The sequence below is a fragment of the Zalophus californianus genome, chromosome 2 (genome assembly GCF_009762305.2).
Source record: "Zalophus californianus isolate mZalCal1 chromosome 2, mZalCal1.pri.v2, whole genome shotgun sequence".
NCBI classification, from domain to species: Eukaryota; Metazoa; Chordata; class Mammalia; order Carnivora; family Otariidae; genus Zalophus; species Zalophus californianus.
The window spans coordinates 163595030-163619343 of NC_045596.1; the positions used below are offsets into that span (position 1 = coordinate 163595030).

A 24314-nucleotide genomic window follows, 5' to 3' on the forward strand; every position below is an offset into this window, starting at 1 on the left:
ATACAGTCATTAGAGCTAAGGGCTCAAATCATGCACCCTCAACTCTTTATTAGGGCAACACTCTCATCAGTTACCTCAGTGTGCTTCTCTGTAAGAGAGGGAACACGCCCACAGGGACCCCCGGGACCAGTGAGGAAAATAATCTATATCATGGCGCCTAACCAGTGCTTGGCACATTTTAGGCACTTAATAAATGTTAGTTCCCATCTATCTGCAAACATCTCATCTCCAAAAGCGGCAATGGGAATAAAAAAAAAAAGAGGAGCAGGGACACCTGGGTGGCTCAGTCGGTTAAGCTTCTGACTCCTGGTTTCAGCTCGGGTCATGATCTCAGGGTTGTGGGATCGAGCCCCGCATCAGGCTCCACAGAGGGTGTGGAGCCTAAGATTCTCTCTCACCCTTTGCCCCTCTCCCCATCACTCTCCTAAAAAAAAAGAAAAAGGAATACGATAAAAAAGACTCTGAATATGCTACTATTTGATGCTAATTCTGTAGGATACTGAAGAATGAAGCCTTGAGTGTGTCATTGCAGTTATCTGTGGGGACTCTGGAGCCCAACTCCTGGAGTCAGATCCCAGCCGTCCCACATAGTCCCCGAGTGACCTCGGGCACATTACTTAACTCTATGGCCCAGTCTCTTCACCTGTACAACAGGCATATTAAAAGTATATGCCTCACAGGATTGTGAAGAGATTGAATAAACTACAACAAGTAAGAACAGTGCCTGGCACAGGGTGAGAATTCAAAAATTCTTAGCAATGGTTATCATTATTGCCTGGTTTCCAATATGCACCCCAGGAGCACTCAGTGTCTGGGAGGCTGGGATAGAATTATAATTATTACTGGAGTTTTAAAGCCCTCCATGAGGGGTGCCTGGGTGGCTCAATCAGTTAAGTGTCTGCCTTCAGCTCAGGTCATGATCCCGGAGTCCTGGGATCAAGCCCCACATGGGGTTCCTCACTCAGTGAGGAGTCTGCTTCTCCTACTCTCTCTCCCCCGTCTGGTACTCTCTCTCTTTCTCAAATAAATAAATAAATAAATAAACTTCATAAAAAAATAAAAAATAAAAGCCCTCCATGGGCAGAAATGGAAGGCCTAACACCAACATGTTTATTTTCAGCTATATGGTTTTATACTTTATTTTCAGAGTTGGTTCCTGGCCCTCACTCTTCTACCTGAACTCTAAAATAACAACTTGCGGGGCGCCTGGGTGGCTCAGTTGGCTAAGCTTCTGCCTCTGGCTCAGATCATGATCCCAGGGTCCTGGGATTGAGCCCCACATTAGGCTCCCTGCTCAGCAGGAAGCCTGCTTCTCCCTCTCCCACTCCCCCTGCTTGTGCTTTCTCTCTCACTGTGTCTCTCTCTGTCAAATAAATAAAATAAAATGTTTTAAAAAATAATAATAAAATAAAATAACAACTTGCTGGAGACGCCTGTATGGCTCAGTCGTTAAGCATCTGCCTTCGGCTCAGGTCACGATCCCAGGGTCCTGGGATCGAGCCCCGAATCGGGCTTCCTGCTCCACAGGAAGCCTGCTTCTCCCTCTCCCACTCCCCCTGCTTGTGTTCCCTCTCCCGCTGTCTCTCTCTCTATCAAATAAATAAATAGAATCTTTAAAAAAATAAATAAAATAAAATACAACTTGCTGTAGGACTCTGGATTTGCTTCCCAGAGGGCCTGATATTCAAGCTGTTTTGCTAGCAATGGGGAAGGGCCAGGCCTGATGCACGCTGGTGTTTCATTTGTCCGATGGGGGAGCCGGTTTGCAGATGGATGGGGAGGCCCCACCCGTGTGCTGCTGCCTGCCCACATGACCTTAATTCGGCAGAATCTACCTATCAGTGGAAACTGGTTCTGGCCTCAACCCTTGATTCCTCTCTAGCAACTTTATATTTGCTATCATGACAGTTTTCAAGTAAAAAGAGGCCACTGATTTATTTTTTACAGCAAGAAGTCCTGCCTACCCTACAAAATAAAAGATATGTAAAATACCAAAAAATGTGTTTATGTGTAAACATGTAATCCTAGACTACCTGTGCCCACAATGTCCCAAGGGAGCCCCACATACCCCCTGAATGTGTCTACGCAGCGGAGGCGCGGCGTTGCAGTGGGCGGACACCATGCTTCCAGTTGAGCATCACCACCGATGGAGCCTGCCCTGCTTGGAGACCCCAGCTCCTTCAGAAAAATGGGGAGAGAAACATGCCAGTTGATAATACTACTGAGTTAATTTCAGTTTTCTGTTTTTTAGGGAAGAAATTAATAGACAGAAGAGCTAAAAATCATTGTCCTGAACAATCTTTTAATTTACTTTTGTAAAGATCCCACCCAGAGGTTTAGTTTTTCACATTTGATTTTTGAGATGTCTGCTGAGCCACGCTGATGAACGACCACAAAGAACTGGTCGATAAGTGCGTCTGGTACAAGAGTATAAGCAAATATGTCCATAAGTGGACATATATATGTCCGTAATGAATTTACTAACAGAAGTAGTATGTTTAATCACCATAGGAGGCCATCGATTTGTAGATTTCATACTGATGGCTCTATTCTTTTGTTTTTATCTTGACACTCTCTACTTAACTGGATCGATTCAATAGTGCTGCCTGCAGAGAGAAAAATGTCTCCACACTGTGCATATAATGCAACCCAAAGTTCCAACCTCACCAAGAAAGAGAAGCGGGACGGTACCCTTCACCAGAGCTGAAGAGAATGCTGCCTGCTCTTTACTAAGGATACAGAACACACGACAGACCTGGCCTTCCACAATATAAATAAGATTAATTAAACCAGATAATAAAGATTATTAAATAGGGAATTACAAATTCCAAATCTAGAAAACCACCCAGAGCACACATGATGCATTCTAATAACTCACAGAATTGATAAGACGATCAGTTTCCCGGGAATTAATTGCTTTAGAAATCCAATTATGAAAGTCATCCAAACTGTAAATAAGTAAAAAGTTCAGTTAATTTATTTTCTTTGGCAGAATTTTCAAAACGATTGGATACTGTATTGAAAGAAGATTCATTTGAAGTTCATACTCTATACAAGTCAAAGAATTAAACATTTTAAAGTGTCTTTAAGTGTGGTAGATCTTACTTCATCCACACTCCCACCCCGTCCCCTTGCCTGCCCTTAGATTGACTATTTTAAAGAATCCCAAGCATGATATTATTTAATCCATAAATACTGAAGTTTGTAGCTCTAAAAGATAAACAGCCTCCCTTTTTTTTAACACAACTGCAGTTCCATTATTACATTTTAAAATATTATCAATAATTCCTTAGTATCACCAAATAGCCAGTTCAATCTCTGTCTTGTAAGTTTTTTCGCCAGTTTAATTGTTCAAAGCAGTCTCTAAACATCACCCACGTATCTAATTCATATATTCTTATTTCTTCTCTTTATTCCCCACAACTCACTCCTATTTCTACTTTATTCAGCACTGGTAACATCACCATCACATGAAAAATATTAAAATTGAGACATCTAAGGAAGGGCGAAAGGAGAAAATAAGATATTTAAAAATTGAAATTTTAGAAACGCACATAATTTTCTTGAACATGCTTGTCCTCCCAGCAAAAGGAGAGAGATCCTGTATTCTTACTACCGCCTCAGATTTTGTTCCAGTTCCGACATACCCGAACATCCCTGGACTTCCGGAGGCATGCTGGAAAGTGCTGGGGCAAGGGACAAGGGCTCCTGCTTTGCCAGCAGAGCATCCCGCCTGCAAGGCTGCAGAGGCAGAACCTCACACTACAAGGAGTTTCAACTCCACAGTGGAATGAGGTGGGATTTCTTCCCTTTGCAAGAGCTCGAGATCAGCTACCAATTACTTTAGAAAGCAATGCCATAGATCCACTGATATTAAAAGGAGCAAATGAAAACACTGTAATAAACTGGAATAGTATTTGCATCCTATCAAAAGATTGACAAGATAATCTTGATTCAAACAAACTCTTCTGCTGAAATTATACTCTGCCCCTAAAAAGCAGTTCGGTTAAAAATGTGCTTCTGAAGAAGATAACAGGAGAGGAAGAAAAGGGGAGTATGTCAGAGGGGGAGACGAACCATGAGAGATGATGGACTCTGAAAAACAAACTGAGGGTTCTAGAGGGGAGGGGGGTAGGGGGATGGGTTAGCCTGGTGATGGGTATTGAGGAGGGCACGTTCTGCATGGAGCACTGGGTGTTATGAACAAACAATGAATCATGGAACACTGCACCAAAAACTAATGATGTAATATATGGTGATTAACATAACAATAAAAAATTAAAAAAAAAAAATGTGCTTCTGAGCAAGAAGTAGTCCTTTTATCCTTACAGACCCTTGTATTTCTAGGATGCACAAAGGGAGAGAGTCAGAGTGCGTGAACTCCCCAAAGCTGCTAGGTTCCTTCAAGGCGGCACACTTAAAAGACTAGGTTTTCTTCCTCCCAGTTTGGAGACGGCTCACCCATAAAATCTTGTGATCCTTCCAGACCCTAACAGGTTGTACATGTAAAAATTCCGTCAATTTTACTTCTTTAAAAACATGAAAGAACTTTCCTTTGAAAGGTGATCTGCCAGGCCTGGATCTATGTGACTTTCTTTTTCTTTCCCCATCTATTCATTCACTTGCTCCAGACTCGTTGTTAACCAGGCAGAGAGACAAGAAAGAATCCCCTCGCCAAGCTGCCAGTCCCAACCAGGGAAAAGCAAGTGCACGCCAAGGTCCAGAGGTCCAGCACCCCATCCTCCATCTCTGCTGCCCGATGCCTGGCTGGCAGGAGCTGGGAAGCTGGGCCAGAGGGGTGGCCTCAGAGCTCAGAGCCGGACAGGAGGAGAGGTAGACAGCAATGCACAGATGCCTCCTGAGATCAGTCCAGGCCACTCCCACTCAACTGCAAAAGCAGGCTGTGAGATCCTTCAGGAAATAAGGACTTCTCAAGCATTTTCTTCTCTGTTTTCAGCCACTGGGGAAGATTGAAGGCAAAGATCCATTCGAACTAGGTGATCATTTCCCTGAAGTCAGGGACCATCTCTTATTCAACATCAATCCCTGATACCCCGGGCTGGAACCAGGCATGGTGGACCCAATAAGTATTTACTTAATCAAAGAATAACGGTCACTGAAAGGATCAAACCAGCCTTCCTGGATATATTTTTTCTATATTCTACTTCCCCCAATTGTGCCCCCCCTAACATCTGCTTACCTCAACAACAACCTCAGAAAGGATACTGCAATGATGAGCGCCACACCAACAAGGAACGCAATACACACAGCTATAAAAATCAAAAGAAAACACCCTATCACCAAAATGTCATCCTAAGCATCAAAGCTGTCACATCACTACATTTAATCTGTAAATGAAAAACGCAAACAAAACAAGTGAGGGAAAACCTTGTATTCTTCTGCTAACTTTCCTATAAACACTTGAGAACATTCATCATTAGGGGAGTGCTCATTTTCATCATGAAAAATATCAAACATGCATAAAAGAACAGAGATTTGCATAATAAGCCCACGTATACCCATCACCCAGATTCTAGAATTATCAAGATATTGTCACTCTTGCTTCTTCTGTTGCTACTCTGCCTCTGTGTCTTTGCCCGAGGTATTTTTAAGCAAATCACAGACGTGTCATTTCCTCCATCCATCTTCAGTATATATCTCTAAAACACAGGCCTCACAGAAGATGTGTTGGCATCGTGCAACCCGTGACATGGCCCACTGAGGAGGCTTCTGGAGTCTTCTACCAAAAATGCATGCCCTCTACCTAGGTGTGAGGAAATAGCGAGCAAGTGCAAATGACAAAATAACTGGCCGGTCCTCTTCAAAAGTGTCAAAGTCACGAAAGACAATGAAAGGCTGCAGGAAACTGACAATTAATTGGGCTGTGGGATCCTGGACTGCATCCTGGACCAAACAACTGGACTTAGAAGGGATAACGGGAGAAATCTGAAAAGCCTATACATCAGTTAATAGCACTATGTCCTGGTTTTGATCATTATATATGGGTAACTGCACTATGATTATATAGTTTAGGGGTTTAGGGGAAACTGGAAGCTCCTTTTTTGCAATGTTTCTTGTAAGTCTAAAATTATTTCAAAATTAAAAGTTTCTTTAAAATGGGTTTTATTATATAATCACCATGTCAGTAATAACTCCTCTCTGGCTAACAGAGTCCATATTCCAATTTTTCTAATTATTTCAAAAATGTTTTTTGTAGTTAGTGTGTTCAGATCAGGATACAAACAAGGTTCACATTTTCTATTTGCTCATTATGTCTCTTTAGTTGCATTCAGACATAAGCAGCCACTGACTTGTTTGAAGCAAGTCGTCTATGAGGACGTCTCATCTTCTAGATCTGTCAGTCAGCTTCCTCATGGTGTCACTGAACTTGTTCTATCCTCCAAATGTTCTGCAAATGGGCAATTAGCTGTAGAGGCTTGACTAACAAAGTTCAACTTTTTTGGGCAAGAATGCTTCACAGATGGTGCCGTGTCTTTCCCACTCCCCACATCAGGCTGGGGAAAGTGTGGCCCTCCCATGCCAGGTCTTCTTTCATGTGATGGTTTCATCCACTCATGACTTTTGCCTACATCAGTTCCTTCATTAAGAGTTACGAAATAGTCTGCCATTCTGCCACATGTATTAGCTGGAATCATTCCTTAAAGAATTTACCCTCATCATCTCAGACTACTTAGTTATCCTAAAATACAATTAAAACAAGAAAGGCAGGATAAATGCTTAGATCCTTCCTTTCAATTAACAATTTTAAGTCACTCCAGTTATCAGGTGTCCTTGTTACCTCCTAAGGCAACCAAAGTATTGTCTTTCTTTAGGGAAGGGGTTCTTTCTTTTAAGTTTCATAAGAGACTCATTGGTTTTTATAGATTCAATGTGTTTCCATCAATTACATTCATTATTCTTTTTAATGCTTAAACTGGCCCATGTTGGCCCTTTCAGGTTGGCTCTTCCATTCTTTTGACATGACCCTATGGTCTTCAAAAGCTTCACTGTGAACAGTACTTATTAATGTCACTGGGATTTATTATCTTATCGAATGGGGAGGCTCAGACTGACAGATTTTCTTTTTCTTTTTTAAGATTTTATTTATTTATTTGAAAGCAAGAGACAGCACAAGCAGGGAGAGGGGCAGAGGGAGAGGGAGAAGCAGGCTCCCCACTGACCAGGGAGCCTGATGCAGGGCTTGATCCCAGGACCCTGGGATCATAACCTTAGCTGAAGGCAGACGCTTAACTGACTGAGCCACCCTGGCACCCCTCAGACTGACAGATACTCTTCAGTGGAGTTATTGAAGAATGAACAGTCCTTAATCTAAGGGACTTCTGGGCTGTCCCTGTAAGACCCATACAGGGAATACGATCCTAAAACAAGGAAAGATACTTGACAGTCATTTGCCCTATTTCTAGTTTCTTTCTATTGCATTAACTTTTTTTGGCTTATTTATGCTTCATAATTAAACTAAATAACATCTATGAGAATATGTTGATCATACAATTTTCTTATATATCACATAATTTTCTTGGTATACACCAATGACACAATCATTATAAATATACCATAACTAAGTAAGATAGATAATCCAGGTTTTAAAGTACAGAGAGTGTTATAAACAGTACTCAAAAACTAAAACCTTTAAAACACAAATTTAAAAAAAATCAACAAAGAGCATATACGTACGAAGGTTACTGTCAATTGGATTCTTGTTGATAATGATGTCACAAGCAATTTCATTGACTCCGTTATGGGTGTGCTTTACCAAGAGTGAATAGTTTCCAAATTCTCCAAATTTGTATTTCAGCCTATAAAGACATGGTAAAATTAAGAAAAATGGTTAGATTAGGACATAAGGAGTTGGATTACGGTAATGTCATCAAGGCAGAGTGTGACAGGCATTCCTGAGGGCAGACTGGGAAAGATATTAAAAAATGGTTTTTTTTGTTGTTGTTGTTGTTTTTAAGATTTTATTTATTTATTTGACAGAGAGAGACACAGCAAGAGAGGGAACACAAGCAGGGGAAGTGGCAGAGAGAGAAGCAGGCTTCCCGCCGAGCAAGAAGCCCGATGCGGGGCTCGATCCCAGGACCCCGGGACCATGACCTGAGCCGAAGGCAGACGCTTAACGACTGAGCCACCCAGGCGCCCCTAAAAAAATGTTTTGAAGGAATGAAAAGCTAAAAATCAAATAGGGAACAACCAGACCGAAACTGCAGGCATCAGTAGGGTCACATCAAAGCAGGTACAAACCTACAAACTTCTTTCTCTTCCAAGGTGTCATTAAGCTGCAGGAGAGATCCATGCTGGGTGCTCACTGCCCCCGTGGCAATGCTAGGCTTCCCGGGTTTCCCACTCCAGGAAACATTTACCAGAACCTGAAACAAGCACTGTACAACAGAAACACAAGCAACTGTCAGAGGTGTCTGAAAGGCCGCTGCTTGTTGGTGCACATGAGTTTCCCCCTGAACTCCTGAGATAACTTTTCCATCATCCTTATAAAAAAACTTAAATTCCAATAACTTAGGTAAAATTTGCCTATATCACTATATGTAAATTTTTCACATAATTAACAAATACAGCATATACTGTCTTGCATTCCATTGTTTTATATATTACCTACAAGTAAATTTCCATGATTTCTTCAAAAGCTTCCCTGGGAACAGTACTTATTAATGCCACTGGGATTTATTATCTTATCTAATGGGGAGGCTCAGACTGACAGATTTTCTTTATTTGAATTTTTAATGGTTGCATTATAATCCATTAAATACTAAAATTGTGAGTATTTAGGCTGCTTTCAAAGCTGTTTTATCTTTTTGTGTATCATTTATATAAATTATGTTTTTAAAGACATAATATATATAATTATAAATAAATTATATAATTTATATAAATCATATTATATATAATTATATATAATTTATATAAATTATCTTGTTTTCAAAGATCTACACATGATGTTCTTATTCCTTTAAATTCTTTCCCTAGAATACATTTCCAAAAATGAGGTTACTGGGTAAAAAATAATCATTTTATTAGGGGTACCTGGGTGGTATAGTCTGTTAAGCGTCCAACTCTTGGTTTCGGCTCAGGTCGAGATCTCAGGGTCATGGGATCAAGCCCCGTGTTGGGCTCTGCACTCAGTGCAGTCCGCTTGGGTTTCTCTCTCCCTCTCCCTCTATGCTCCCCCTCAAATAAATAAATAAATCTTTTAAAAAAAATCATTTTAATGGTTCTTGTTACATGTGGCTGAAGAGTACTCAATAAGAAAAATTACAGTACATTTGTTTCTCATTAGACTTACCAGGATTTAAAAATCATTCCTCTTTTTGTTCACATACTAAATATTTATGATATCACAGCATTAAGATTACATTTTAAATTATCAGATTAAATAATTCAATATTCTTTTGTTATTTTATATGTCTTATGGTGTGAACCATCTCTTAGATACAAAATCCCCTTGAACATAATCTTAGAAATATGTGTTCACATATTGCAATATTAAACTTTTAACTATCTCAAATATTTCCCCATTCTAGTGCTTTCCTTTTCATCAAGTAGGCTCAGTTGGTTAAGTATCTGACTCTTAATCTCAGCTCAGGTCTTGACCTCAGGGTCATAAATTCAAGCCCCACACTGGGCTCCACCCTGGGCATGGAGCCTACTTAAAAAAAACAAAACAAAACAAAATCATCTCTTGACTCCTTTTAATTTTTCTATCATTTTCACAGGCAGGAAGTGACAGAGGAAGGATTCGGTCAGGCACTCTGCTCTTAACCAGTCCATTCTACCACTTTCTGGACTGGTTCAGTTTACCAGTTTAATCCTTAAACCCTAATGAGCTTGACCTATCACAGTCTGATGATAGTGAATGCTTATTTCTTACCACAGTTTTGTTTTGTAATTTCTACCATCAGTTTTTTTTTAAGATTTATTTATTTTAAAGATTTATTTATTTATTTTAGAGATACAGAGGAAAAGGAGTGAGAGAATCCACAAGCAGACTCCCCAGCTGAGCAGGGAGCCAGATGTGGGGCTCAATCCCAGGACCCTGAAATCATGACCTAAGCCAAAATCAAGAGTCAGCCACTTAACCAACTGAGCCACCCAGGCACCCTTTTTTATTTATTTTAGAGACAGACAGAGAGCACGAGCGAGAAGGGCAGAGGAAGAGGGAGAGAGAATCTCAAGCCGACTCCACGCTGAGTGCAGAGCCCAACGGAGGGCCCTATCTCACTACCCTGAGATGGTGACCTGAGCCGAAACCTAGTCTCTTGCTTAATGGTCTGTACCACCCAGGCGCCCCCTACCATTACTTTCTATGTATTGTAGGGGCCCATCTTAATTCTGAACCTTTTCATTTGGTGTGCTTCTGTTTTAGTATTAACATTTCATTTATTATTTATGCAAATGCTAATGCCTGACTGGCCCCCCTCTATTCCCCACATCTACCTCAGGAAAGAACAATGTATGTCTTTTTGTTTTTAATGTATTCTTTTTAAGTACAACAGTCTCATATTTTAGTATTTAATGTTATTAGTCAATGTATTTATGTATAACTTTTTCCCAAAATTTGAAATTAGTCACAATATTTTAATACAAATGAGTCTTATTTTTATGCAAGTTAATCCATTTGTATTTGTTGCAATTTGATGCTCACCCTGAATTCCTTCCTCTACTTTTATTGTCTTCTTTTGTCATTTATATATTTTCCATAATGTATATTCTTTTTTAATAATATTTTAAAGACACAGTAATATTAACTATTATGTTTATCATACTTAGAGCAGGTTTTTACTTTAAAAAATGAAATGGCCTTGTTTATTCTAATTTATGTCTGAAAATAATTAACAGTCAAAAGTCACAGATCACCTTCATAGCAATGAAAGCCCAGGATTCCTGTCTCCCACTCCCTGCTTCTCCCTTCTTCTTGCCACCTCCAGATCCCCTGAGGAATACTGTTCGGGAGGCTAAACAGCAATTTTCTTTTTCTTTTTTTTTTTTCTCATTTACATCTTACTTTTATTTAGTCAGTTATAATGATTACTCATAGTTAACATTACAATACTAACCTTCCTCCAATTTCTGACATATTATAGGTACCTCTAGCTGTCTTGAAGCTATGAAATCGACACGTTTTCAATGTTTATGTGTTTTTCACGTGTATGTATCTTTTTTTTTTTAAAGATTTTATTTATTTGAGAAAGAGAGAGAATGAAAGACAGAGAGCACGAGAGGGAAGAGGGTCAGAGGGGGAAGCAGACCTCTGCTCAGCAGGGAGCCCGATGCAGGACTCGATCCCGGGACTCCAGGATCATGACCTGAGCCGAAGGCAGTCGCTTAACCAACTGAGCCACCCAGGCGCCCTCACGTGTATGTATCTTAAGTGTTTCTACTTTAAGGGAAGAGAGATAAAGAGGAAAGGGAATTCTCAATTTAACCAGATAACTGATTTCCTTCACCTGTAAGTCCACCGTTCTCAGATATTTATTCAGTTTACAAAATACAAATTATTATAATTTGCATTCTTTTGAATGTGTGTCTCTATATTTGCTTAAAGATTTTTAAATTATCATTAATGTTCAGAATTATTAAGAGGTTATGTCTCGACAGCATTTTCAGGTTTTTAACCTTTACAGGCTCATAGTGTCTTTCCAGTTTCCGGGCTAAGGTCTTTTTTGCAATTATGGGACATTTTCTACAACTATGTTTAAGTGCAAACTCTACCACTCCTTTACTCATTTTCCTAAAACATAATTATCTCCATGCTCTTTTATTTTTTTGGTAAAGATTTATTTATTTATTTATTTATTTATTTGAAAGAGGGAGAAAGAGAGAACATGCACGCAGTGGGGAGGGGCAGAGGGAAAGAATCTCAAGCAGACTCCCCGCTGAGCGTGAAGCCCTATACGGAAGTTCTCATAACCCTGAGATCATGACCTGAGCCAAAATCAAGAGTCCGACGCTTAACCGACTGAGCCATTCAGGTGCCCACATGCTCTTTAAATAAATTAGCAATATTTTTCCTGAACTAGTCTCATGTAGCTAACTCTTCTGTTTTTTGATTCTCTGATCTGTCACCAGCATCACTGTTTTGTACCCATGATTTTACTTTTTTTTATTCTAAAGATGCTTTACTTGACCTATGGCTAACACCCTGGCAATGCACTCTTTTTTCCCCCTCAACTTGTTTTTCCATAAATTTTAGGCCATTATTATCTTTTTAGAAGACATTTTGCTCATTCTCTGAATTATCTGCAGCTTTGAAATTCAGTAATGTTTTCAGGTTTCTTTTTAAGTCCTTCTCATAGGCTGATATATCTTTTGTCTTTGCTATTTTTTTAACATTATAGATTTTCTTGGCTTCACATTACTTTATAGAGCTCTCGATGGGCTTAATGAAATAAAGGAGGGATCACGTATTGCTTCATCACCTCTTCAGTTGGTACCCATACTGGGGATTCTTTTGTTTGCTTTGTAAAGCTATTTACAGTAAACAGGTCCCTATACAGACAGTCCCTGACTGACAGGGATTTGACTTATGGTTTTTCAACTTTATAACCATATGAAAGTGATATGCATTCGGTAGAAATGTACTTGGAATTCTGAATTTTCATCTTTTCCTGGGCTAGATATATGCAGCAGGACCCTCTTTCATGATGGTGGATGGTAGCGGCAAGCCAAAGCTCCCAGCCAGCCATGCAGTCATGAGGGTTAACAACTGATATGCCATAGGCTAGTATAAGTATTCTGAGAGCATTTAAGGTAGGCTAGACTAAGCTATGATATTCAGTAGGTTAGGTGTTTTAAATGCATTTTCATCTTACAGTATTTTCAATTTACAGCGGGATGCAACCCATTGAGGGAAAACCTATATATTAAAATTGCTCCCATGGGGAAGCCTGAGTGGCTCAGCTGGTTGGGCATCTGATTTAGGCTCAGGTCATGATCTCAAGGTTGTGAGATCAAGCCCCGCCTCCAGCTCCATACTGGGTGTGGAGCCTGCTTAAGATTCTCTGCCCCTCCCATTAAAAAAAATTACATAAATAAAAATTTTAAAATAAATAAATTAAATAAAAATTCCTCCTCTGAAAGCAGTACATTCTAATGCTCAATTTGGAAATAGAGAATATTTTATTTTACATAGAGGAGTAGTCTTGTACTTAAAAAGCAACAAGGTCTAGGAGTTGTACCTTCAGATAAAATAAATCCTTTATCAATAAGCAAGCAAAGGAGAAAAAAAAGGAGATGCAAAAACCAGAAAAAGACTCTTAACTATAGAAAACAAACCGATGGTTACCAGAGGGCAGATGAGTGGGCGGATGGGGGAAATAGGCGATGGGGATTAAGAGTACACTTCATGAGCACTGAGTAATGTATAGAATTGTTGAATCAGGGGCGCCTGGGTGGCTCACGGTTAAGCACCTGCCTTCGGCTCAAGTCATGATCCCGAGGTCCTGGGATCGAGCCCCACGTCTGGCTCCCTGCTCAGCGGAGAGCCTGCTTCTCCTTCTCCCTCTGCCTGCCATTCTGCCTACTTGTGCTCTCTCTATCTCTCTGTCAAATAAATAGATGGAATCTTTAGAGAAAAAAAAAGAATTGTTGAATCTCTACATTGTACACTTAAAACTAATATTAGCACTGTATGTTAACTGTATTGGAATTAAAATTTAAAACTTAATAAAAATAAATACATCCTTTATCATCAGGAGGGCAGATCCCTGGAATAAGTGTCATACCTCAACCTGAGCCTGCCAGTTGTCCTCACTACCTTTGTCCTTGGAGAATACCCAGGTGTCTCACTCCTTCTTTCTCTGGTCCAGCAATGGGGTTATGCATCAGGCAGAGAAGTGAAATAAAACATCGCTTTCACTCATCACCAAGAACTGAGTTTTTAAAAGATGGGGAGGGGAAAAGATAAGAGACTGATGTTGCTCACTGCTAGGTATTCTCCCTGATTATCTGTCTTCTGATTCTTTCTACAGTCTATTTGTTTCCTTACCTATAAAACCGAAGTGAACATGTGAAGGGCTTCAGGTATGAGAGCATTAAGTAACATTTCAAACAGCCCCAAAGCAAACAAAATTGTGAGCATGAACATAATACCTACGTGATAACAGTGTTCGGAATTCCAGAAGACAGTCAGGTTTATTCCGCGTAGTTCATTGTGGATGAGCAGCAAAGCCTGGTCCATCTTCAGGTCTACATGCTTTTTTTTATCTAAGTCTGGTAAGAATTAGAAAAAAAAAGTTTTTAAAAAACAGACAAAGCATCTGAAAGACACGTTAGAAACAAAGGGCACCTGTGTGAACAGCGGCTTCACAGGCGTGCTTCTCAAATGCCTGCACTCAGGGGCTCTGCAGTCTCTCGTCCCTTACTACACAACTGCACGACTATGCACACATGTGCACACGCACACACACACACACGTGCCCTTTTGCACACATGCCTCAACTACAGACAAGGATTCTGTTAACACCATTCACATCCTGTGTGTAAACGGACCATGTGGGAGTTTATGTTCATCACATGCTAAAGTGTGAGGGGCATTGAATTTACTAGTTTCACATATCTTCTATTTGACAATATGCCAATCTCATGAGCTGGTATTTTCTCCATTTTGCAGATGAAGAAATTAAGGCTCGAAAAGATTTGATCATTGCGCATGGCCAGAGTTCTGTGAAATCACTGTGTGAACCCAGTTTGTGTGGTTCCAAAGCCCGAACTTTCCTGGACCATATTACTCCACTCTGAGTGCAGCTCGGGAGATGCCAGGATGCCCGGTCAGCAGGGCTCTGCAGGGATCTGCACACCCTTTAAAGTTGAGAAGCTCTGTCTTCTATCACTTGGGTTTGACTTCTGAATCTCCTTCTGGTTTCCACAGCAGATTTCAAGTAAGAAGAGAGGATGAGCTTCAGTCTGAAGGGAGAAAGACCTGCTGCTTTGTATTCCCTAGGCTTAGAGCTCACCACTTTACTAGATGCTCTTTGGATGACCTAAAGACCACGACCATGAACATTCTAAATTTCACCTGTCGACTTGGTAGGCAAACAAAGAGAACTACTATTGGGTAAAGTGAAAGCAAAATGTTTCATTTAGACCAACATCCCCGTTTATACTATTATATGAAAGAGAAATTAATTTGCCCTCTAGCTTCTAGGACAGAAAAGAGAGAGGGAAAGAAAGAGATACTATTTAATAACACAATGAGACAGGTAATAATCTAGGCTCTTTTTTTTTAAGAGGGAGAAGCAGATTCCCCACTGAGCAGGAAGCCCGACACGGGGCTCGATCCCAGGATGCTGGGATCATGACCTGAGCCGAAGGCAAACATTTAACCGACTCAGCCACCTAGGCGCCCCTAATCTAGCCTCTTTTATTTTGTAATATGAAAGCTTCCTTCAGGGCTCCCTGGAAAATCATGTGAACAGTTAATTGGTTAATTCAGGAAATTCTTCACTGTGGCCAGTCTAAATCCCTCATTTTATTTTATTTAAAGATTTTATTTATTCATTTGAGATAGAGCATGAGCAGGGAGAGAGGAAATTCCAAGGGGTTTAGCAGTCCTGTGCAAGAAACAGGGATGAAGACCAAATATATATTTCTTCATATAAACCACAGTTTCTCAAATTCTAATAGCGTGTACTTCATAGGACCGCTGGGAAGGCTACGGTTGACAATATATGTAATGCGGTTGGCAGAGAATCTGAAGCAAAGCAACAGTTCAACACATGATAACTATAACGTCCAGGCCACATCCAACCAACACAGAGCTTCATCGGGGTTAGGGATACATGGTTAAATATTTTCCACCGTTGTTTCTGCTTTTTTCATGTACTTCATTTCCAATTCCTTCCCATTGTAAGAAGTGATGCTATATACATCTAAAATTAACATGTTCTCCTTTTGACATAGTTCCTTAACTTCCAGGAGTGAAATTTTATAGCCTTTTAAATAGCTTTTGCTATGCATTGCCAAGTTCCTCTCCAATTCAGTTGTGCTGATTTATGAGGACACTGTGGTGACTTTTGCTCCCAGGGGATACAAATTACACACCTGAATGTGCACCAGGCCCCAACAGCCCTGTGAAATAGCTCCTGATGTCTCCATTTTCTGGATGAGGAATCTGAGGCCTGGAGAGGTCAAACAACTTGCCTCAAGTAACCCACCAGCCACCAGGACTTCACGCTGTGGCCAGTCTGACCAGCACCTGACCTCTGTGATCAGTCTCCTGAGGGTAAACCCTAGAAGCTAGGCCAGTGATTGTTAGCCTTTTTCTCCCTCACTTTTGAGCCTGATGTATAGAAAATATAATTTCCTTACTGCGTTAGGTTAGAAATAATGATTGGCAAGCTTGAAAATGTTTTCCAAATGTTTACCATCAGTACTTTCCTTTCATATTAATTGTTGGAATGTTCATTTAACCACTTAACCCCCATTAAAAAGGAGATAGCAGGCCCAGAATGGAGTCACATATGCTAAACCCCACCCAGACCTAAGACCTACCCTAACCGCTTCTTCAGCTTTGGCCAGTAATGGGGTCTTCAACCAGGCAATATGGAACTTCCTGTCAGCATCAGGAGGTAATCTGCTGATAGACCCTTTCTGTTCCCCCCCAGGAAGGTCACCTTGCTTAAAACAATGCAGTTTGGGGGAATAATTTCCTTTTTCCTCTCCCTCTCTGCCTTTAAAAACCTTTCCTTTTCTGCTGCTCAATGAAGTTCCTTTCTACACTATTTGCTAGATAGGAAGCTGCCCCATTCATGAGTTGTTGAATAAAGCCAATTTGATCTTTAAATGTACTCAGTTGTCTTTTTGTTATTTAACAGACTTGGTGGCAGCGGTGGGATTGAAGGAGACTTCCGATGACTCCAGGGAAAATGAGAAACATGGGCATGGTACCCCACAAACACTCTTGAGTTCACGGTCTCGCTCACCATGGCCAAGTGCCATGGGTAAGTTCTCTCTTGGTTCTGTGCTCTGCTCTCTGTATCAAGCCCTCGAACTAATTGCCTCTTCAGTCCACAATTCCAGGCTTTTTAAGTGGAAAACTCCAGCTCCTAATCTCGTCCCAAGTTCAATGTGGAAACTGTTGGAAGCAGTGCACAGTTCCGCACCATGGGGAGCCCCCAGTCTGCAACCCCCATCTGCTGGGGACTGCTGGTTCAACCCTTTCCCCAGCCCAAGACTCCACAGGGACTGCTGGTGGTGCACACAGGGCCTTCTACTGGCCATTCCACAGAAATTTCCAAACCCGGGATTTCGGTTCTGTTCTCAGATTCCACACTGGCAAGTGCCGGCATTTTAGTCTGCCGTTCTCCACTGGGAATCCTTCCCCAGATTCCATGTCTGTCGGGAGCAGGTGCAGTTCTCATTTGTTTGGAATCAGTCTACAGGCCCCATTCTTTGAGGTTTGCTGGTTCAACACTTTCCCCTGCCCCCAGTTCTTCAGTTACGGCTGACGTCCACAGTTTCAGTTCCTCAGATACTACTACTGGTTGCTGCAAATGTGCACATGATGGAAAGGTTAATTGTTCATGGGAATCAGGGAGGCCAAAAAAGCCACAAAAATTGGTAAGCACGAGTCAAGCATTTAAAAGCTGTTAAGAGTGCTCACCACTTAGCCCAAAGACACCTGAGTTAGGACGAGCTAGTCACAGAACCAGTAGGGTTGACACTAGGTCACCTGCCAACCTCAAGAAAAATTCTGTATGATGAAGTATAGCATGAAACACCACATAACCCCAGCCCCACAGCATATCCCTCTTCGGTATTAATCTGGCTCTGAGAAACTCAAAGGCCAAGCTAAAAAATAAATAATAAATAATAATAAAGATAAAGATAGGATCCTTAATTTCTGAAGAGTGAACTGTGCCACCATCTGGCACACTTGCTTATTTTATGCCTAAGAACTGTTGGTCCCAAAAGCTATAAATATCCACAAAAATGGCAAAATCGTACTAACGACAAGCTAGAATTACAGTGGCCATTTTGAGTAATGTTCCAATTAGATCAGCTCATTTAAGAAGTGCAGTTAAAAGTAAGGATTCCCAAATTAAACAAACAGAATGTGACACATAATTTTAATTGGTATGCAGAAGCCTCCAAAAGGTTTCAAAATGGCAAAAGAGCTCCACTAAAATATTTATTGTAAAAGACTAATGAAAAATTAAAAAACAAAAGAGGTACCTAAAACAAAAGGCTACAGAACTGAGTCAATCCCTTGCTGCTCCCCCATCCTCCTTTATCTGAGTGCTCATTCTAGTTAGCCTCTCTCTGAAGTAACTTTACATGACCATGAACAAAGTCAACCAAGTCTATGATCTTACAGGCATCCCCACATGTACCTTCAAAGGAGGGGCCCCCGTATGAGCTCCTCTCAGAGTTGGCAAGACTCAGGGATTTCCTGATAAACTGCTACATTATTCCCTTAAACAGCCAAGGGAAAACTAAAATTAAAAAACAAAACAAGAGGGATGTCTGGGTAGCTCAGCTAGTTGAGCGCTTGCCTCCGGCTCAGGTCATGATCCCAAGGTCCTGGGATGGACCCCGCATCAGGTGTGGAGGTTGCTTAAGATTCTCTCTCTTCCTCTCCCACTGCTTCACCCCCACGCTTGTGCGCACACTCTCTCTCTCCCTCAAATAAAAGGGAAAAAAAAGACAAGACTAAACAGAAAACCTTCCCAAATTCCAGTAAATTTCAGAGCTACAAACTCTCTGCTTTAAATCCCGTTCACAGCCTACAGATAGGATCCCGGAAAAACGGATAGAAGCTGGCTAAGTCCTTCTCTAAGCTAAATGTGGGAAAGAGAAGCATTCCCACATAGGTGGGTGGATAGGTCAGTCCTTCCACATCCAGACTATAACCTGAATCTTTGAGGAATTAAGAGCAACTGTCCTTTTCTTAAAAATCTTTACAAAACTAGAAATGCACATGGAGAGGCAATTCAGAGTGAACGGATTCCTTTCACTAATCTCCAAGCCTCCCCTTGTTTATCTCAAAAGGCTTGTAAATTATTGTCCTTAGAAAACCAAAGTTCTTCTTGGAGGAACTTGCATTCTTTCGCTGTGACTTTTGAGATGAAAATATCAAAAGTACAAACTCTGTGAGGTAATTCTTATCAGAAGTATAATGAAAGGAGTAATTTAGATAAATGAAATTTAGATAAATGAAAAATCATGTATCTTCTCCACAAATATTAGTAGAAAAAACTTTAGTCATCTGAGCCAGTAACCTTAACTTATTCCATCTGCCAGAAAAAAGTTAGGAACCAACTGTTCTTTTGTAAACTAGTGAGTTCTGCATTATCCTGTCTCATGGTAAAAATTGTAAAATAAAAACTACCAGGTTTCTGCTTGTATGTTAATGTCTGTCTGTCTGTCTATCTATCTATATGTGTGTATGTGTAGATGGGTGACATTTTCTACCTCTGGAAAATTGCTAAATTGCTAAAATTAATTTGTAAAATTTAACTGGCTTATAAATTAAGTATTTCTAAATCTCAGAAATCTAACAGAAACTAACTCAAATGCTTTTTCAGGTTCATATGATCTAGGAAGACATTTGGTATTAAAGATAGTTTATGTTTGTTGGTTTAAATAGATATGTCTTTAGAGTTTTCAACATTAAATACGACACTTTTATCCTAGCCAGGTTTCCTCATCAAATATGTTCATATTATCTGTTACTACATTTGTCAACAAGAGACAGTGGCTGTCTAATGTCATATTTGAGTTATGATGTTTTGTGGGTATTCTAACCATAATTGTTAAGAACGAGTAAATTGAATAGATAGAAGTAGGTAAAAAGTTTTTATGTGAACTTTTTAAGTCGTTTCCCCAAATCTTTTTGGTAACCCTGAAACCTTAAAGTTTTGCTAAATTAAGTTGAATTCACTGAATATCCAGATCATTTCCAAATAAGATAAAATGCTGTAACATTAGTTACTGAATATAGGCTTGACCACTTTTTGCTTCCTTTTACCGAAGAACTGAAGATATTTGAGTCTATTAGTAAACATGCTTCATGCCACCCCGAGAAATTTTCTACAAAAAAAGCACATTTCTAGAAGTCATGACATTTATAAGTCTGCCTGAAAGAGGACTTCAGCTGCCTCCATTTTGACCTCAAGCTTTCTGTTGGGTTCTTCTTTCCAGCTTGTCCCTTGGCTCAGGGGGAAGACCCTGACAGCAAAGCATCCTCTGCAACATCCTCCTCAAGCAATAAGGACTGCCCAGAGCCAGCAAGATACCACCCTTGATTGACTCGAAGACAGTGGTCGACCAGAACTTCACTGCCCAGCTGCAAGCACCCACCGACCTTTGCCCCATATTTTCTTTCTATAAACCTGGAAGTATTTTCGGCACTTTGGAGACAGTTTTTTTTTAAGCTTTTATTTATTTGACAGTGAGAGAAAGAGCGCAAGTAGGCAGAGCTGCAGGCAGAGGGTGAGGGAGAAGCAGGCTCCCTGCTGAGCAAGGAGCCCGATGCGAGGCTCAATCCCAGGGTCCTGGGATCATGACCTGAGCCAAAGGCCGACGCCCAACCAACTGAGCCACTCAGGCGCCCCACGGAGACAGTCTTTGAGACGCTGGTCTGCTATCGTCCCCGTGCTGGTGTCACTGAAATAAGTCCCTTTCTTGTTTCAACACCACTCCTCTCTCTGCCTGTGGATTCTGTCGACAGCAAGTGGCAGAAGCTGGTCTGTCCGGGACTCCCAGTGCCAGGCCCTCTTGCACCCCCTGCCCTGTTATATGCCAACTCAGAAGGCTAATGTAAAAGATAGTTCATGACTATTTACTTCCTAAAGTTCCTAAAGAACTCTAATTAATATGCAGGATCAAAGCTACGAGAAATAATAAGGGAAATATCTCCATATGCAAGAAAAGTAGGATGTGTGCTTTCACGAAAAGAAGGTATAAGGAATGGAAATGTATTTTTGTTGAAGGAAAAAAAAGGAATCCTGTCCTAAAATCAGGGTGGTTTTTTAAAGAGGGAATACATAGGGCAAAATCTGATGATAAGAAAGAAAGTTGTAGAAGATTTGTGGAAAAGGAATCTTTGAAAAGGAATTTTAATGTGTAATCGGTCTAGCTAAGATTAAAATGAATCTTTAAAAATGAGGGTTTTCTTTTTAATTCAATTAGCCAATATATAGTACATCATTAGTTTCAGATGTAGTGAGGTGTTTTTTTTTTAAAGTAATCTCTACGCCAACGTGAGGCTCCGACTCATGACCCCGAGATCAAAGAGTCACATGCTTCACCTACTAAGCCAGCCAGGCGCCCCTAAAAATGAGTTGAAATATCAAAAGTACACTGGTGCAATATTAGAGTTTGGTTTTTCTCTCCATTAAAAGGACAAAGTTCTTTTAGGTTACTGGTCTGCTCTTAATATATTATAACCAAAAGTTTTCTTCATCTTTAAAGATGTAATCTGCCTAGAAAACAAAAATTCTGTTTTGTGGGGCACCTGGGTGGCTGAGTGGGTTAAGCGTCTGCCTTCGGCTCAGGTCATGATCCCGGGGTCCTGGGATGGAGCCCCTCGTCGGGCTCCCTGCTCAGTGGGGAGCCTGCTTCTCCCTCTCCCTTTGCCTGCCTCTCTGCCTACTTGTGCTCTGTCAGAAAAATAAATAAAATCTTAAAAAAAAAAACTTAAAAAAAATTGTTTTGTTTTTATCAGGTCTCTAGTTAGAAAAAAAAAAAACCAGAGTCTTTTCAATATTAAAATAGCTACGGCTTTGTGCAACTATTTGACTTTCTGTATTTGCCTATGAAGTCTTTGTTACTTGGTGAAATGGAAAACTAAGCATTGTTTCACAGTGATCTATGATCCTATTTAATTTAGTACCCAAATCTTCTGTTACCTTAACAAACTTCCCCAAAATCAAATTTTTTTAAATGAAGTCTTCTTGACCTTGAACTAGCTTTGGGTTTTCCAGACGATCCCTTGGAATATCTCAAAGGATTTGTTCTCCTTGTAAAAGGGAAGATATTTAACTAAATAGGCTTATCTGGTATGTTAAATTACATAGGAAGCATTGTCAAACAAATGATGCTAAACCTTCTTCGATTATACTTGCAGGGATATATGTTATTAATAAAAGTGTTCCAGAAACTGTATGAAATTCCTGAAGATCCAATAGGTATTGATACAATGTTAACACTTGTAATTCTAGTTACTATATGAAAATGTACTCACAAAAATAACCAAATTGCCTTGTCAATTCCATTGTAATGAACTTTTATCAGATCTTTAACAACAGGCATTTTTAAGTCTTTTGCCATTTACAGTTACTGTTCTACTCAGATGCTTTTACAAAAGCTTCCTGCAAATGTGATTCATCTTCAGAGAAATTCATGGAAAAGAATCTGACAAGTACTCTAGACTACGGGTTTCTGATCACTTTCTGATCATGCAACTGAACTGGGTAAAAATTTCCAGAACTATGGGGCGCCTCGGTGGCTCAGTTAAGCATCAGACTCTTGGTTTCAGCCCACTTCAGGTCATGACCTCATGGGTCATGGGACTGAGCCCTTCCTTGGGCTCCTCATACAGGGGGAGTCCGCTTGAGAATCCCTCCCTCTGCCCCTCCCCCAAGTCACACGCACATGCATGCACTCTCTCTCTCTCTCTCTAAAATAAATTTTTTAAACCAAAGGGGGGCACCTGGGTGGCTAAGTCGGTTGAGCATCTGACTCTTGGTTTCAGCTCAAGTCATGATCTCAGGGTCATGAGACTGAGCCCCACATCAGGCTCCCTGCTCAGTGGGGAGTCAGCTTGGAACTCTCTCCCTCTCCCTACTCAAGCACACACTCTCTAAAATAAATAAATCTTAAAAAAAAAAAATGAATTTCCAGAACGAGTGGAAAAACAGTATTCAAGTAGGACAAGATTTAATAACATGGAACTAAATGAGCCAAGGAGGATGATAATGAATCTTTAGGACTTCTTGTTTAAAATGCTGCTGGTTCTCTAACGTTTTACTTTTCCAGATTTTAAGAAACCTTTTTCTCTTTTCTCTTAAGGTATCAACAAATTGGTAAGATATACCTTTGTGAGCAAAGATGAGACATTTACTTTTTCTCCCTACCTAATTCCTCCAGAATTTGAAAGCTCTTGGGTATTCTTCTCATAGCCATATTGTTATTTACAGAGATTCAGTGAGTCTGATCCTTGTAACCAGACACCACTGGAAACCTTGGCTAAAGCTCTGACCAGCATGTCATATTTGAGAGAGAGATGCATAGACTCAGATATGACCAAACAGCTTTAAAGAACTAAGGCTGAAGTGAAATGTTGGGACCCGGGAGCAAACAGTCAAGAAAGAATTCCTGAGACATCTTCAGTGCAAAAAGAATGGTTTTATTAAAGCATGGGAACAGGACCCATGGGCAGAAAGAGCTACACTGGGTAGTGAGGAGTGACTGATTCTATCCTTTCAAGTTGGGAGTTGGTTAGGGAATAGCCCAAGTCCCGAAGGAATTTGGAAGCAAGGCTTCCAGGACCTTGACGGGCTAGCTGTTGTCAGGATAAGGTCATTTACTACTGTCTAGTAAAACCTTAGTCATGAGACTCTTCAGATGGATTATCAGTGGGCCATATGTTTAGAGGATGATTGCTAACACGTATCTTGGCAGGGCAGGTAGAGCTAAAGTAAGTTTCTAAGGGATTATGTTTAAGATTTACAGGATCCTGGAGGTGGGGCTAATGTCAAGCTAAGGTTGCCTTTTGCCTCTAGCAAAGTATTAACATTGAGGCAGTTGAGTTCCTGGAGGAAGGTCACTCTGCCTGTCCCAAGTACTTGTCAATAAGCTATAAGTTATAGGGAAGTTTAATTTTTTTCCTGTATTTCTTTTGCCTTTGTTCTCTACATCAAGGTTGACTTTGCAGAGCTAATAAAGCCTCTTGGAAAAATTGACCTAACACCTTGCTTACAAGGTTCCAGCAAAGTAGCATTAAAAAGAGCTTATATTGGGGCACCTGAGTGGCTCAGTCAGTTTAGCAGGCCACTCTTGATCTCAGTTCAGGTCTTGATCTCAGGGTCGTGAGTTCAAGTCCCACGGTGGGCTCCACACTGGGTGTGAAGCCTACTTAAAATTTAGAATAAAAAATATTAATTTTAATTTTTTTTAAAAAAAGAGCTTATATGGTCCAAAAATAAATAAGTATTTTTTTAAAGAGGGAGGGGGTGTCTGGGTGGTACAGTCAGTTGAGCATCCAACTCCTGGTTCTGCCTTGGGGTGTGATCTCAGGGTCATGGGATCAGGCCCCGTGCTGGGCTCCACACTCAGCGTGG

The 24314-nt window shown here is 40.5% G+C and overlaps 1 protein-coding gene across 3 annotated transcripts in view; it reads right to left on the reverse strand.

Annotated features, from left to right (window-relative positions):
• HGSNAT (heparan-alpha-glucosaminide N-acetyltransferase) overlaps positions 1 to 24314 on the reverse strand; it is a 42462-nt gene that overhangs the window by 12212 nt on the left and 5936 nt on the right. For 2 of the 3 annotated variants that reach the window (XM_027599036.1, XM_027599035.1), the window contains exons 2-7: positions 14126 to 14241; positions 8263 to 8399; positions 7696 to 7817; positions 5201 to 5270; positions 2879 to 2948; positions 2069 to 2178 (exon numbers count right to left, since the gene is read on the reverse strand). In XM_027599036.1, coding sequence (XP_027454837.1) covers positions 2069 to 2178; positions 2879 to 2948; positions 5201 to 5270; positions 7696 to 7817; positions 8263 to 8399; positions 14126 to 14241 — 625 coding nt within the window. Of the gene's footprint in view, positions 1 to 2068; positions 2179 to 2878; positions 2949 to 5200; positions 5271 to 7695; positions 7818 to 8262; positions 8400 to 9057; positions 9102 to 14125; positions 14242 to 24314 lie in introns of those variants that run through there. The other variant, XM_027599037.2, reaches the window with a different exon arrangement.